Raw genomic sequence first — 12214 nt, forward strand, 5'->3', positions numbered from 1 at the left:
CATCATTAGCAAATCCTTTCCACAGGTTAATTGGTAACAAAATCGTATTATTAATTTCATTTTACAACCAACATATATTCAAACTTACAAAATCTATAAACATTTCATTTTCATGAGTATAAACCTTTTTGATTTCAAAAATTAATGAATAGTCACAATCTGAGCTCGAACCCACGAAAAAAAAAGAAAAAAAAAAGGGGGGGGGGGGGGGTATGAGCAAGCAGAAATACTTCAATATAAATACGACTGTAATCCCAGAGCTGGCTCAACTAATATTCACTTATACACATTTTCTTTACCCCATTCCCAAAGGAAGGAAAAAAAAAAAAAAAAAAAAAAAAAAAATCCTGCAAACCCTCTAAATCCCATGAATTTAAACTATATCTCAAAAGCTAAAAAATTAATGGTGTCTTGTGTTTGAACTACGCAGTGTTACACCATGCAAAAATTTTGTATATCCAAGTAAACTTAGTTTTCCATCTGAGTTTCGAATCCAATCTTTGAGTATAGAATAAGCTGTCGGGCCAAGATTCAATTCCTGCAGTAAAACGTACCAGATATGAGCCAAATCACATTTTTACACACATAAGAAAGAACCAATGACTAGGAAGATGCTCCAAGAGCCATAGTAGTTCATACCCTTGCCAATTCTTCCACTGATATGACGCGATTACCCTCCTGTTCAAAATGCTCAAAAGCAGTGGAGGCAATCTGTTCCCACCCATCAAGGGCCTCCAACTGATGTGTACTGATTGCAGCAGCGCAAAACTCTTCAAAGTCCATCTTTCTATAACCAAGTGATTCCATCTGAGAAAAGAATTAAGCAGAAAAATATGAATGTGGTCATTGTCAATTCTTAAAAGGGAAAAAAATAAAAGAAAAAGGGGGAAGAAAAACAGATGCAACAAACAAACAAACAAACAAAAAAAGTTTCCAGAATTGAACCAGATCAAAAAAATTAACTGTTGATAGATAAATTTTGCCAACATGTTGACCATAAACAAAAGATGGCCTGGCCCCAGTTCCTAGGGTTCTGTATTATAAGTCTACTCACATCATAACTGAATTAGTTGATTCTTTTTTGTCTATTGGCTGGCCAGTTTTACACAAGCTTCACATGTTATGCTTAAATCTCAAGTCTCTAAGTAGAACAACTTGCTATATATATGCAAGTTGAGATCAGATAATTTCTCGCCCAGATTTATTTCAAAATCGAAGATAAGTTTCTTGAGAATATAATTCTTAACCTAGCAGAAAGATTTCCATAAGGAGCTTAAGGCTTTTAGTTGTCATGGTACAAAACATAAGGCTGTGGCTCAGGAACCATTGGTCTGAGGTTCACCTCTACCAAATTACTGATGCATGAGGTTTGATAGTATGTATCTGCACACGCATATGGAAAGAAAAGAAAAAACAATCAACAAGCCAATGGACATGCTCAATTTCACACCCTACTGAGTTGTCAACTGATGATGGGAGCAACATCACTTTCACTTGGATCCACTATTGACACTTCAGTTATTATGCACTAATCACAACTTGACACATTAGTTGTGTGTGAAATTGAGTATGACCCTAGACTTGTTGAAAAAATTAGAACTATTTATTATTATTATTGTTTTGCGAGGTAATAAAAGTTTTATTGAAAAAAGTACATCATATTCACGATGGTGAACAAATTGTACTTGAAACAATTACAAACAAATCAAAGAGAAGAATTAATAGATTGTAGCAAATCAGAAATGGAAATACATAAACCCCAAATCCAAGACCACTCAAACAAAGTCCCAATTAGCAGAGATTTCAAAAGATCAAAAGATCTCTCAAAAGTGCGGTGATTTATTTAGGAACCATAGATATGCCAGTAGCTGTATGATATGTCAATATCTATAGCATAGATACTTAACAAATGAAAAGTATTATATTAAAATCAAAAAATATGACTTACTGCATTTATAATATCAATAACTCTAGACTCTCTCATGGCATCTGTTGCATTTCGCACAAGAGCCTGCAAGTATTTTGTTTAACCATAAATAAGATTTTGTACATAAAGCACATGGAAGACAAGTAAAAACTATTAATACAAAAATTAGAAATTCTTCAAGTAAATGGCCAAGCCATGCCAACAAAATGAAGAAATGATTCCCACTTTGGAATGGTAACCAATTCTAGATTGGAAAGTCAAATTAAAAAGATAGAAGCAGTAAATAACCGTTTTGAAATTTTCAAGAGAGACACGCCCATCTTTATTTGGTTCTAAGAGCTTGAATTGAATTCTGAGATACACCAGCTCATCCTCTGTCAAAGCTTTTGAGAGAGCCTGCAATAATCAGGGAACCAACACAAGCATTAGTTGGATTCTACTACAGAATTGGAAAACTCAGTCTTCAAACATTTCATGCTCCTCAAAAATCCTGTGTGACAGTCTGATACAATTGAGGCTTTTTGACTTATGTATACGTCTCATGATTAATCCCTGAGAATTCTCTCTGATTTTTTTAAGGGAGCACACATTTTGCATTTACAAAAGGAGTGACAAAAATCTAATAAAAGTTTTCAATCTCAACCCAAAAGAAAAAGCAATAAAATCTAATTACATTTCTTATTATCAAAGATAATTATCTAATATGACAATTCCACAATGAGCTAAGAGAATCTCTTTGATATGACATCTATCAGCATGCCAATTAATATTCAACAAATATTGTATTACTGTAGACAGACATATGTCCACATCTGTTATCCATGTACACATGTTCTTATACGTATGTATGTCTACTTATATCTATATGCACATATAAACACATAAATTAATCAATAACAAGTCCTCTCTCTCTCTCTCTCTCTTCCCCATATATTATATTTTCTTTATTAAAGTTTTAGCCAAATATTTCTTTATTTAGCAATGATGAATTAACGCAATACATTGGGATGGCCGATTTTGGGGAACTGGTATGCATAAGTTCCACAATTTGGGACACATGATACAATTTGCAGCGTACATAGGGTTGGTAAGGGAATGTGGTAACTGTCAGATTTACATACTGATATGAAAAACTTATAAAAGAAAAACTAGGAAAGAAAATATCTGACATGCATGTATATGGAAATGCTAAGAATAGTACCTTTAGTGCTGCACGTTTGAAAGGTGTAGCGTGAAGGTACGACCTGACTAACTTATAGATCAATATATCTAATGGTATTGGACGACTATCATTCCGCAACCAAGGATGAGCTGCAATTGAAAAAGTAGGCTTAACAGTTAGAAGATTGAATAACCCATCCAATATCATTATCAAATAATACAGTGTAGCAAAGCCAAGATCTGACATGGCAAGGAGTACACAATATAAGATAGTAATAGCCAATACATGGAACCACATATATCACAGGGTGTCAAACATTCAGCAATTTATGTGGAGTAATATTGCAACAGCTGTTTTTCCACTGCCATCTAGCAAACCTCATTGCACACTAAGCAGAAATACCACTGAAGCACCCCAAGTCCTAACGTTTGTTGTAACTATTCTTTCTTTTTCTTTGGGTCCCACACCTCCCCCCCCACCCCCCCCCCCCCCCTCCTTTTTTCTCACACGGGGAGGGATTTTAATCAATCTTCCAAAAAGAAAAAACATATTTTAATATTTTTACATGAACTGCATATCACAGGGTGTCAAGCATTCAGCAATTTAAGTGGAAGTAATATCACAACAGCTGTTTTTCCACTGCCATCTAGCACAACTTGTTGCACACTAAGCAGAAATACCATTGAAGCACCCAAAGTCCTACAGTTTGTTGTTCTTCCTCCTCTTTCTTCGGGTTCCCCCCCCCCCCCCCCCCCCTCCCCACACTCTTTTTTATTACACACATGGGTAGGGATTTTAATCAGTCTTCCACAAAGAAAAAACATATTTTAATATTTTTAATACAAAAAAATGTTATTGATCCATGCCAATCTAAAATCAATTGCTTTTCACATAAAATAATTCCATACCTATTCATAGAACATGAAACACAACATTTAAGATAGAGTTTATCAATATCCTGCTAAGTATGGACACCCCAAAATCCCTGGAGTGTCCGTGCCAGACATGTATTAGACACGCCAAAGACATTTCTTCATGTGTGTCCTCAATGTATTGGGAGGAAAATTATTATTATTTATTTATTTATTTAAAAAAAAAAATAATCCTTTGATTTTTTGGAAATGTTCTTTAAGATTTTGATATTTTTTATTTATTTAGAAACTAAAAATAAACAAAAAATATGCCTATAAATAAATAAAATATACCTAAAGATATATATTAATTATTAATTGTCATATCCCCACCGTGCCATGTCCTAATTTTTCAAGAATTGATGTCGCTGTGTCCCCTGTTGCATCGTGTCTATGTCAGTGTCTGGTGTCCATGCTTCTTAGATAATACATCCTGGACTTTCATAAATAGCATCAAGAAACTAACAACTTACTGAGAGCTTGAACTGCAGTCATTCTTTTTCTGTAATCCTTGTTCAGGAGCCTTTTCACAAAGTCCTTAGCCTCTGCAGACACAGAGGGCCAGGGTGAATCCTCAAAGTTTGGGTCTGCTCTTAGCACTGCACGGAAAATTCCAGATTCTGTCCGTGCCCAAAAAGGCCGGCTTCCACATAATAAGATGTAGGTTATAACCCCAATGCTCCATATATCTGCTTCCAGACTATAAGACCTATGTAGGACTTCAGGTGCAACATAGTAGGCACTTCCAACAATATCATTAAGTCTTTCATCTGCATATAACACCCATACATGGGAAAAATAAATTAAAACAAGGAGATGCTTACTATTCTACCTTAGTTGTTTAAAAATTGCACCGCTTTAAATATAAATTCAATGCTTCAAAAAATTATATTTCAAATATTATTGCTTTGGTTATTTCAGACCTACGCTTGTGTGTGTGCATGTGATCGTGAGGGTGTTTCTTACAATATTATAGCATTTGCAAATAACAATCTTATGCAAAAATTAGCACTTTCAGTCTCTCTTCAAAAAGTGCCCTCTTTTTTCCATGGGTAGACATCCACTGGAAATCAAATCAATTTATCCAGTTTATCAAACAATTATTCAACCAAAAAAAAATCTTATTAAACAGTTAGGGATAAAAGAATGTGAATCCCCTGAAAATTAAAATTATAAACAAGCCTGTAGGTAGCCTTAATTATTAGTATTTAGTAAACAGCATATTAATTGCTTATTATAAAGCACCAAAGATGAATGATTTCAGTAATTATTTTGTGGCTTTCTTTTTTTCTTTTTCTTTTTTTTTTGTGGGGGGGGGGGGGGGGGGGAGGGTTATCTAAGTAAAATATTACCTGTCCTTATAAAGTCAGAAAGACCAAAATCAATAAGCTTCATGTCAGCATCTTCACTTCTAGAAGTGAAAAGGAAATTCTGTTAAGCAAGCAAGATGAAGATGTATCAGTAATAATCAACCAGGAATTGAATGAACTAAACACACACGCAAAAGAGCAGAGGGAAACAAACTACCATTATAATCTGAAAGGAAAAAATGCTAAGAGTCATGAGGAAAATAATTAGGTATGAATCTGAAAAGAAAAACCTCTGGCTTTAAGTCACGGTGCACAACGCCTTGAAGATGACAAAATGCAACTACACTTAGAATTTGCACAACTATGAATTTTGCATCTTCCTCTGCATACCTTCCTCCCCTACAATAAAGGAGAATAGTCTTGAATCCAAATTATAATTTTTCAATCAAATGCTTAATTACCATATTAACTGCAACTTAACTTAACTATCAAAACAACTGACTTTTATGAAAGAAAAATATTTTTACCTTGATAAAATTCTGTCTAGAAGTTCCCCACCTTCACACAATCTGAAATCAAGATTTCACAGGTGTCAGATCCAAAAATTAAGAAAAGTTTGACAATGTTGTCAATCACTAGCAGTCAAGTAATTGATAAAAATCAATCAATTCAGCTTTTTTTTTTTTTTTTTCAAAAGGGAAAATAATAACACAACTAAATTTATAAATACATTTGATAAATATGATTAACCTAATCAAGATGTCCTTCATGTAGGAAGCATGAAAAGTTAAATCATATCAGATGTAAGAAGCTAAAATAGTTTAAAACTTAAAGACAGGAGAGAATATAATTTCTGTCTAATTAAAAATTGTGGGCTATTTATATATACATAGAAAGACAGAGAATAAGATTGAAGACACAATTTAAGAAATTCTGAACATATTCTGCATTAAAAGTAGAACAGAAACAAGAAAAAGACATACTCCATGACTATGTACACGTTATTTGCATCCTCACATGCATCGTGAAATTTGACCAGATGCTGATGGCCCGATAAAGCTTTCAATATCTTCACCTCTCTACGAACATCTTCAATTGATATTGCCGTAGTCATCTGCCGAACAAATCTTATTATAATACAAATACGGTGAATTTTCAACATTGCCCTTTTCATATTAAATTGCAGTACCGACAATCACATGTAAGTATAAGATGGTTATAGAGACAATGATAGGAAAAGATGGCTCAGTTCTTAGATTTAATTACATAAAGCATATAAGAGACATAATAATATATTACTTCTTAACTATGTGAGGAAGAGGCAAGAACCTTGAACCATTCAACAAACTAAGATATGGAAAAAGAAATTTATTACAAGAATTTATGAGATGTTTCAGGATATGAGTATACTTTAAAAGATGGCAATAATAATTGTGCAGACACAAGCATGTGTGAGAGTGAAAAGAAGGATGGACAATAATAAATGTGAAAATGCACTTGAGACTAGTTGAGGATTTTAGGATTTGATTGATAAGAAGACCTAACATAGATTATATGATTTGAATTCCACACTGGGCAGGGGAGGTGTTTAGAAGTTAAATAAAATTTTATGGACAGAGATTCATTGCAAGAATTAATGAGATAGAGGTGGAGAGCATAATTCATTTTCATTATTAGCAGGGTATTACAAGAAGAGGTGAAGGAGAATGAGAGGTCTTGAGACTAGTTATATGCAATTATAAATTTTCAAAAAGAAAAATGAAGACATTATTTCTGGTTAATTTAGATGTTAATCCATGGCAATTATGACAACATGAAACTATTAAAATGCACAAGCCATGATCATAAGAAATGAAACACAAAGTATGTATGACTTTTCATAAATTACATACATATTGGAGAAAAGTAACTCAAGAATATAAGCTGTGTTGTTGCCTACTTATGACTAATCATTTTAACTACAGTGACATGCCTTATTTCCAAGACATATTGATAAAAATTCCATCTATTTCAAGGCATTATTTCTAAATTTTCTGCAACAACTAAATTAAAACACGTAAGTCATAAACTCTGTTCCATAACCCAACATCGGCAATTGACCCAGTACCAAAGCGTACCAGGACGAGAAATTATGAAACATGGTGTAATCATCGTCTCTATCCAAAATACATTTCTGCCCTGAGCCCTTGTCAAAGTTCAACACATAGCTCAAGGGGTTGTATTAGAATTTCCTGTATCTACTACAACTACTACCACCACCAACGCCACTGCTCCGATTTCAATTGAATCAGCAGATGGTTTTCCATTTTGGGCCAGCTACAATCTTGGACCACTCACAGAGTTTCTTTAGAGAGCGAAAGCCACGAGACCACCATTTCTCATCATTGACCTGGCTCAATCATGGCCGTTCACACCAGGCCAATTCATCAGCCGAGGATCATCGCAATCCAAAGAAGCAAGGCAAACTAAGAAAAGGTTACAACACTTAGCCACTAGAGTATTTGTCCCATCCTCATCATTTGTTTCAGGGTCTTAGCAAAATGATAGTATTTTCATATTTTGGGATTTAAATGAGGCAACAATATTAAGTTGAGCTTCTAATGGTTGACAACGATAAACTATCTTGCATTTAATTAATAATCTGTAACTAGTGTGAATGAAATTTCCTTGTGTATCCAAACCAAGGAATTACTAATTATTATGATTTTAAATGATGGGAAAGTAAATCTCATCATTTATGAAATTTTATGAGATTATCAATTCTTTCACCCAAACATAGGGTAAAGGTCAGTTGCAATGTCCTCCTAAACTTTAAATTTGAACAATTAACCCCCTAAAATAAAGGCCAGTTGCAATTTTCCCCTACCATTAAAATTTCTCCAATTTCCACTAAACCTTAAAATTCATGTAATCATATTACGATATGATCATGAGCTTTTTTTTTATGATCTTGTGATAAGCATGTGAATATTACGGCTAAATATGATGGAAATTAGATGAATTTTAACTATGAATAATAGTGAGAGGACATTGCAACTAATCAAATAGTTTAGAGGGTTAATTTCTTAAATTTAATGGTTTGGAAGAAATTGGGTATGACCACATAATTTAGTGAGATAAACATATAAATGGTACTCATAATAATCATCATTTATGATATTTTTTCAAGTGGGACCAAAGAAGCAGTTCTTTAGATAGATAAAAACGTAAGGATCATTACCCATGTTTACCACAATTGACAACAAGACATCCACTAAAGCTACTTTTTCATACTCAACAGGGAGTATACATATCACATTATTCTAAATCAAGAAGAAGAATTCCCATGATAACAGTACCATCCATATTTGTCACTCGTCAGAGGCAAGAATTGCCTGGGACAGTTGTTAGGTTTAAGACTCCCTGTCTTACATAGAAATCACATGTATTTAGCATTTGCACTGCCAGGCCTATGAGTTCTAATTCAAACAGTACCTTCTACCCATGAAAAAATGTGGGGAGGTTGAAAAATTAAATTCAACACGGTGTATGTAAAAAAAAGGGGGGGGGGGGGGGGGGGTGTATGGGGGGGGCACACTTCCAAGTCCTTAAAACTACGCTTTCCACATTGATCAAGTTGTAGGGAACAACTACATAAATTTTTACTTAAATTTGTAAATAGTAATAAAAAATCACTTCCATAATGCACACACAGAAGCACATTTATATGATGTGTAATTGTTTATTTATAAAATTTTATAATAGATATTCCATTTCTTTTGTTACTCACACAATGATCAGATCATGTGAACCAACTAAGTCACCTGAGAGCTCATTGGGCTTAAATAATGTTTCAGAAAGTGTTCATGAAAGACATTTGACCCCAGCTCTGAAAGAGAAAGACAAGAAAACTACAAAACAATTATGGGTATTGTAAATCTATATGTTGAACCAAAGCAAGTTAACTTCAAAGTTCATATCTCAAAGAACTGCATCAGGCAAGTGAAATTGTTGACTGATCTCATCTCCCTTCTCGAAATCTGATAGTTATGCAATAATAAGGAATGCAAAGTACAGTAATGCAGCAGCTAATCAAGGATGCACATATTCTAACCATATTTGCTCTAGGGATAACAATGTCACATAGTGGCCAAGAGCCATGTAGCTCAACCAGCACATCTTCATGATTCCAACTGAGATAACCAGGGTTCAAATCCCCCCTCCCCCAACTATTGAAAAATAAAAAACAATGCCACATATTGTAAGACATATGGCAACATTGCTACAATTGGGGGAGGAGGATTCAAACTTTGATTCCTCTTATAAAAGAAACCACGCAATGCCACTGCCCTACAAGGCTCTTGCGGGAATACCTCATATTCCCCGTTCAGATATACAGCATCATGATCAGATAAAAATAAATCGCAACCGATGCATTTTCATTACTCTAAAGTTCTCTAATTAATATTATCTTCTTAAACAACAAAAAGACAAAGCTATAAACTTCCAATTCTCATCGAATTAATGGGAGTTGTTAATTTATAAACAATGAAAAGCCATCCAATGAAATCCCATATTCTTTTTGTCTTTTTCCTCCCCACTTATCTTCTGCCAAATCCCATGTACAATTCAATTCCTTTACCACCTGCTCCAATGCCCAAAAGTGGTTAGGGCTTAATTTATATATATATATATATATATATATCCCTCTCTCTCTTCCTTTCAATATAAACGCATTATTTGCACATATATATATATATATATATATATATTCCCATTATAGTTATTTTTAACAGAATGATATACTTTTCCTCTAAAAATAGCAGTAAATACCAGCTTTTTTATTTCTATGATATAGAAATGTAATTGTAATTCAGAGTCCACAAATACATACATACATAGATATAGTAATGTAATCAAAACGACACCGTATGGTGAATGTGAATTGTACCTTGGCTTTGGATATGATTTTGACAGCAACGGGGCGATCTTTAAGGTCGCCTTTTTTGCCTCTGGCGGAGCAAGTATGACCGAAATGCCCTCGCCCTACCTCTCTCCCAAGCTCAAACTTCGCCCCGAAATTCTTGCTGTACCCGAAGCTCTTATCCAGAGCTTGCTCCGGCTCCGCTCCTCGATCCTCCGGGATCGGTCCCTCCTTCGGCTTCGCTCCGTGCCCGAGCCTCTTCGCCAGCGACGCCTTTATGTGCTTCGCCGGAGACGGAGGCGGAAACGGCCTCCGGAAGAACCTCCTCGGCGTCGCCGATCCCCTCGCCGGCGACGGAGACACTCCTCCCGGAAGCGGACTCGCGGACACGCCGTGCGGGTACGGACTCGGCCACGGACTCTGGCTCAGGTTCGACGGCCGGCCCGGCGTGCTCTTTACGGCGCCGTTACTCGCGCTGCTCGACGCTAACGGCGTTTGTGGATGATCGTTAGAGCTGGCGACAATTGTAGTAGTATTATTTGTTGAAGCATCATTCTCGACCGTTAAATTAGTCTTGCCGTAGCACTGCCCCATCCTCTCTCTCACAAAGGCTGCGTATCAGATCACAACGAAAAGTCAAAGTCCACACATCGGGCGGATCTGATTCTCGCCGGAGATACACAGAAAGAGAGAGATCTACAGCGAGAAAACGATAAAGGAAAAGAATGAAAGAGAATTGGAGTCAGAGAGAGAGAGAAAGAGACAGAAAAAGAGAGAAAAGAGAGACAGGAGGTCTGTTAAGAGTGTGACAGAGTGAGTTGAGGAAATTTTAAACTGTGGTACTCTTCGAGTAGAAACGAAAAATTAGCGATCGTCCGATTCACTGTGATCGGAATTGGAAGCTGAAAATCACGAGGGATATATGAAGTTATGATTAGATCAGAGCCGTTGATTTGGGATAAAGGTCAAATAAAGGACCTATAATTATGGTACTTTACTGATTACAATAGTAGACTCTCTCTCTCTCTCTCTTTTGCACTTTTTCTATCTCTCTGTGTGAGTGTGTACAACTTCTTTTTATTTTGTCTTTTGCTACTTTTCTTGCCGTTATTGTAATTTTTTTAATTAAAAAGGGGTTTTAGGAAAAAGTGTGGGTAGTTATACAGTAAGCTCTCGTCTACACGTGGACTCGTTTTGGGGTTTCTTTCTGACGACACGTGTTTGTGAGTTTAGGGGTATTTTGGGTACTTTATGGGGAGATTGTACGTTGTTGGATTACCAAAATGCCCATTTATCTATTTTTGACAGGTGGCGTGGTTTGAGAGGATGGAAGTGTATGGTAGGAAATGGAGTAGAGAGTAGGGGATTACAAGTGCTCGAAGAGGATTTTAGAGAATCAGAGCTGACGAACAACGGAACAAGCACAGCCTGGTCCGAAGGTTCGAATTAGGCTGGGATTTGGTGAGAGACAGACGAGGAATCTTATCCCAGGTGGCGCTTTCTTGGCCCTCGGATTCGGTTACTTCCATAAATTGATCTCTTTAGTTTTTTAAATTGATTTACTTCTATTTATATATTTTAGAGAGTGATATCATCAGATATGCAATTAACGAATTTCTCATTCTCACACACTTTCCTCTTTGTAATTTGGAAATAATATATTTATCTAATAATGTAGCAGGTTCATAAATTCTTTCCCTAAGGTTGGTGCATGATTCAGCAAATCCTCGACAGGTTGGGCCTCCTCTACGCTCTACTAACCAAAAGGGATATAAATGCTTCAGCCCTTTTTTTTTTTTCTTTTTTTTTCTTTTTTGTGGTTTGGTTTGGTTTGGTTTATTAATCAACATCCAAACAACTCCCAAATGCAAACCAGAAGGGTAAGCAAATAACCAAACCAGAGAAAAAGAAATTTCCCTTTCTCTTTAAGAATATGTCATTTTGTAGATTTACCTCGACCCCACCCAAACGCCTATCATACCACTTCAACAATCAAAGTTA

The 12214-nt window shown here is 35.6% G+C and overlaps 1 protein-coding gene across 3 annotated transcripts; it reads right to left on the minus strand.

Moving 5' to 3' along the window:
* Positions 1-213: 213 nt before the first annotated feature.
* On the minus strand, positions 214-11235 carry LOC126696821 (CDPK-related kinase 3-like). 3 transcript variants are annotated; one of them, XM_050393543.1, is made up of 11 exons: positions 10241-11235; positions 6294-6424; positions 5838-5879; positions 5601-5709; positions 5353-5431; positions 4474-4770; positions 3129-3238; positions 2216-2323; positions 1949-2011; positions 640-807; positions 214-538 (listed from the first exon to the last, which is right to left on the minus strand). In XM_050393543.1, the coding sequence occupies exons 1-11, from the start codon at positions 10805-10807 to the stop codon at positions 401-403; spliced, it is 1812 nt and encodes a 603-aa protein (XP_050249500.1). In that variant the 5' UTR covers positions 10808-11235; the 3' UTR covers positions 214-400. The 3 variants fall into 3 exon arrangements, with proteins under 3 accessions (XP_050249500.1, XP_050249503.1, XP_050249502.1); XM_050393546.1 differs by lacking the exon at positions 10241-11235 and adding an exon at positions 9404-9630; XM_050393545.1 differs by lacking the exon at positions 1949-2011.
* Between the last annotated feature and the right edge of the window lie 979 nt (positions 11236-12214).

This window comes from Quercus robur, chromosome 8, assembly GCF_932294415.1.
Source record: "Quercus robur chromosome 8, dhQueRobu3.1, whole genome shotgun sequence".
NCBI lineage: Eukaryota > Viridiplantae > Streptophyta > Magnoliopsida > Fagales > Fagaceae > Quercus > Quercus robur.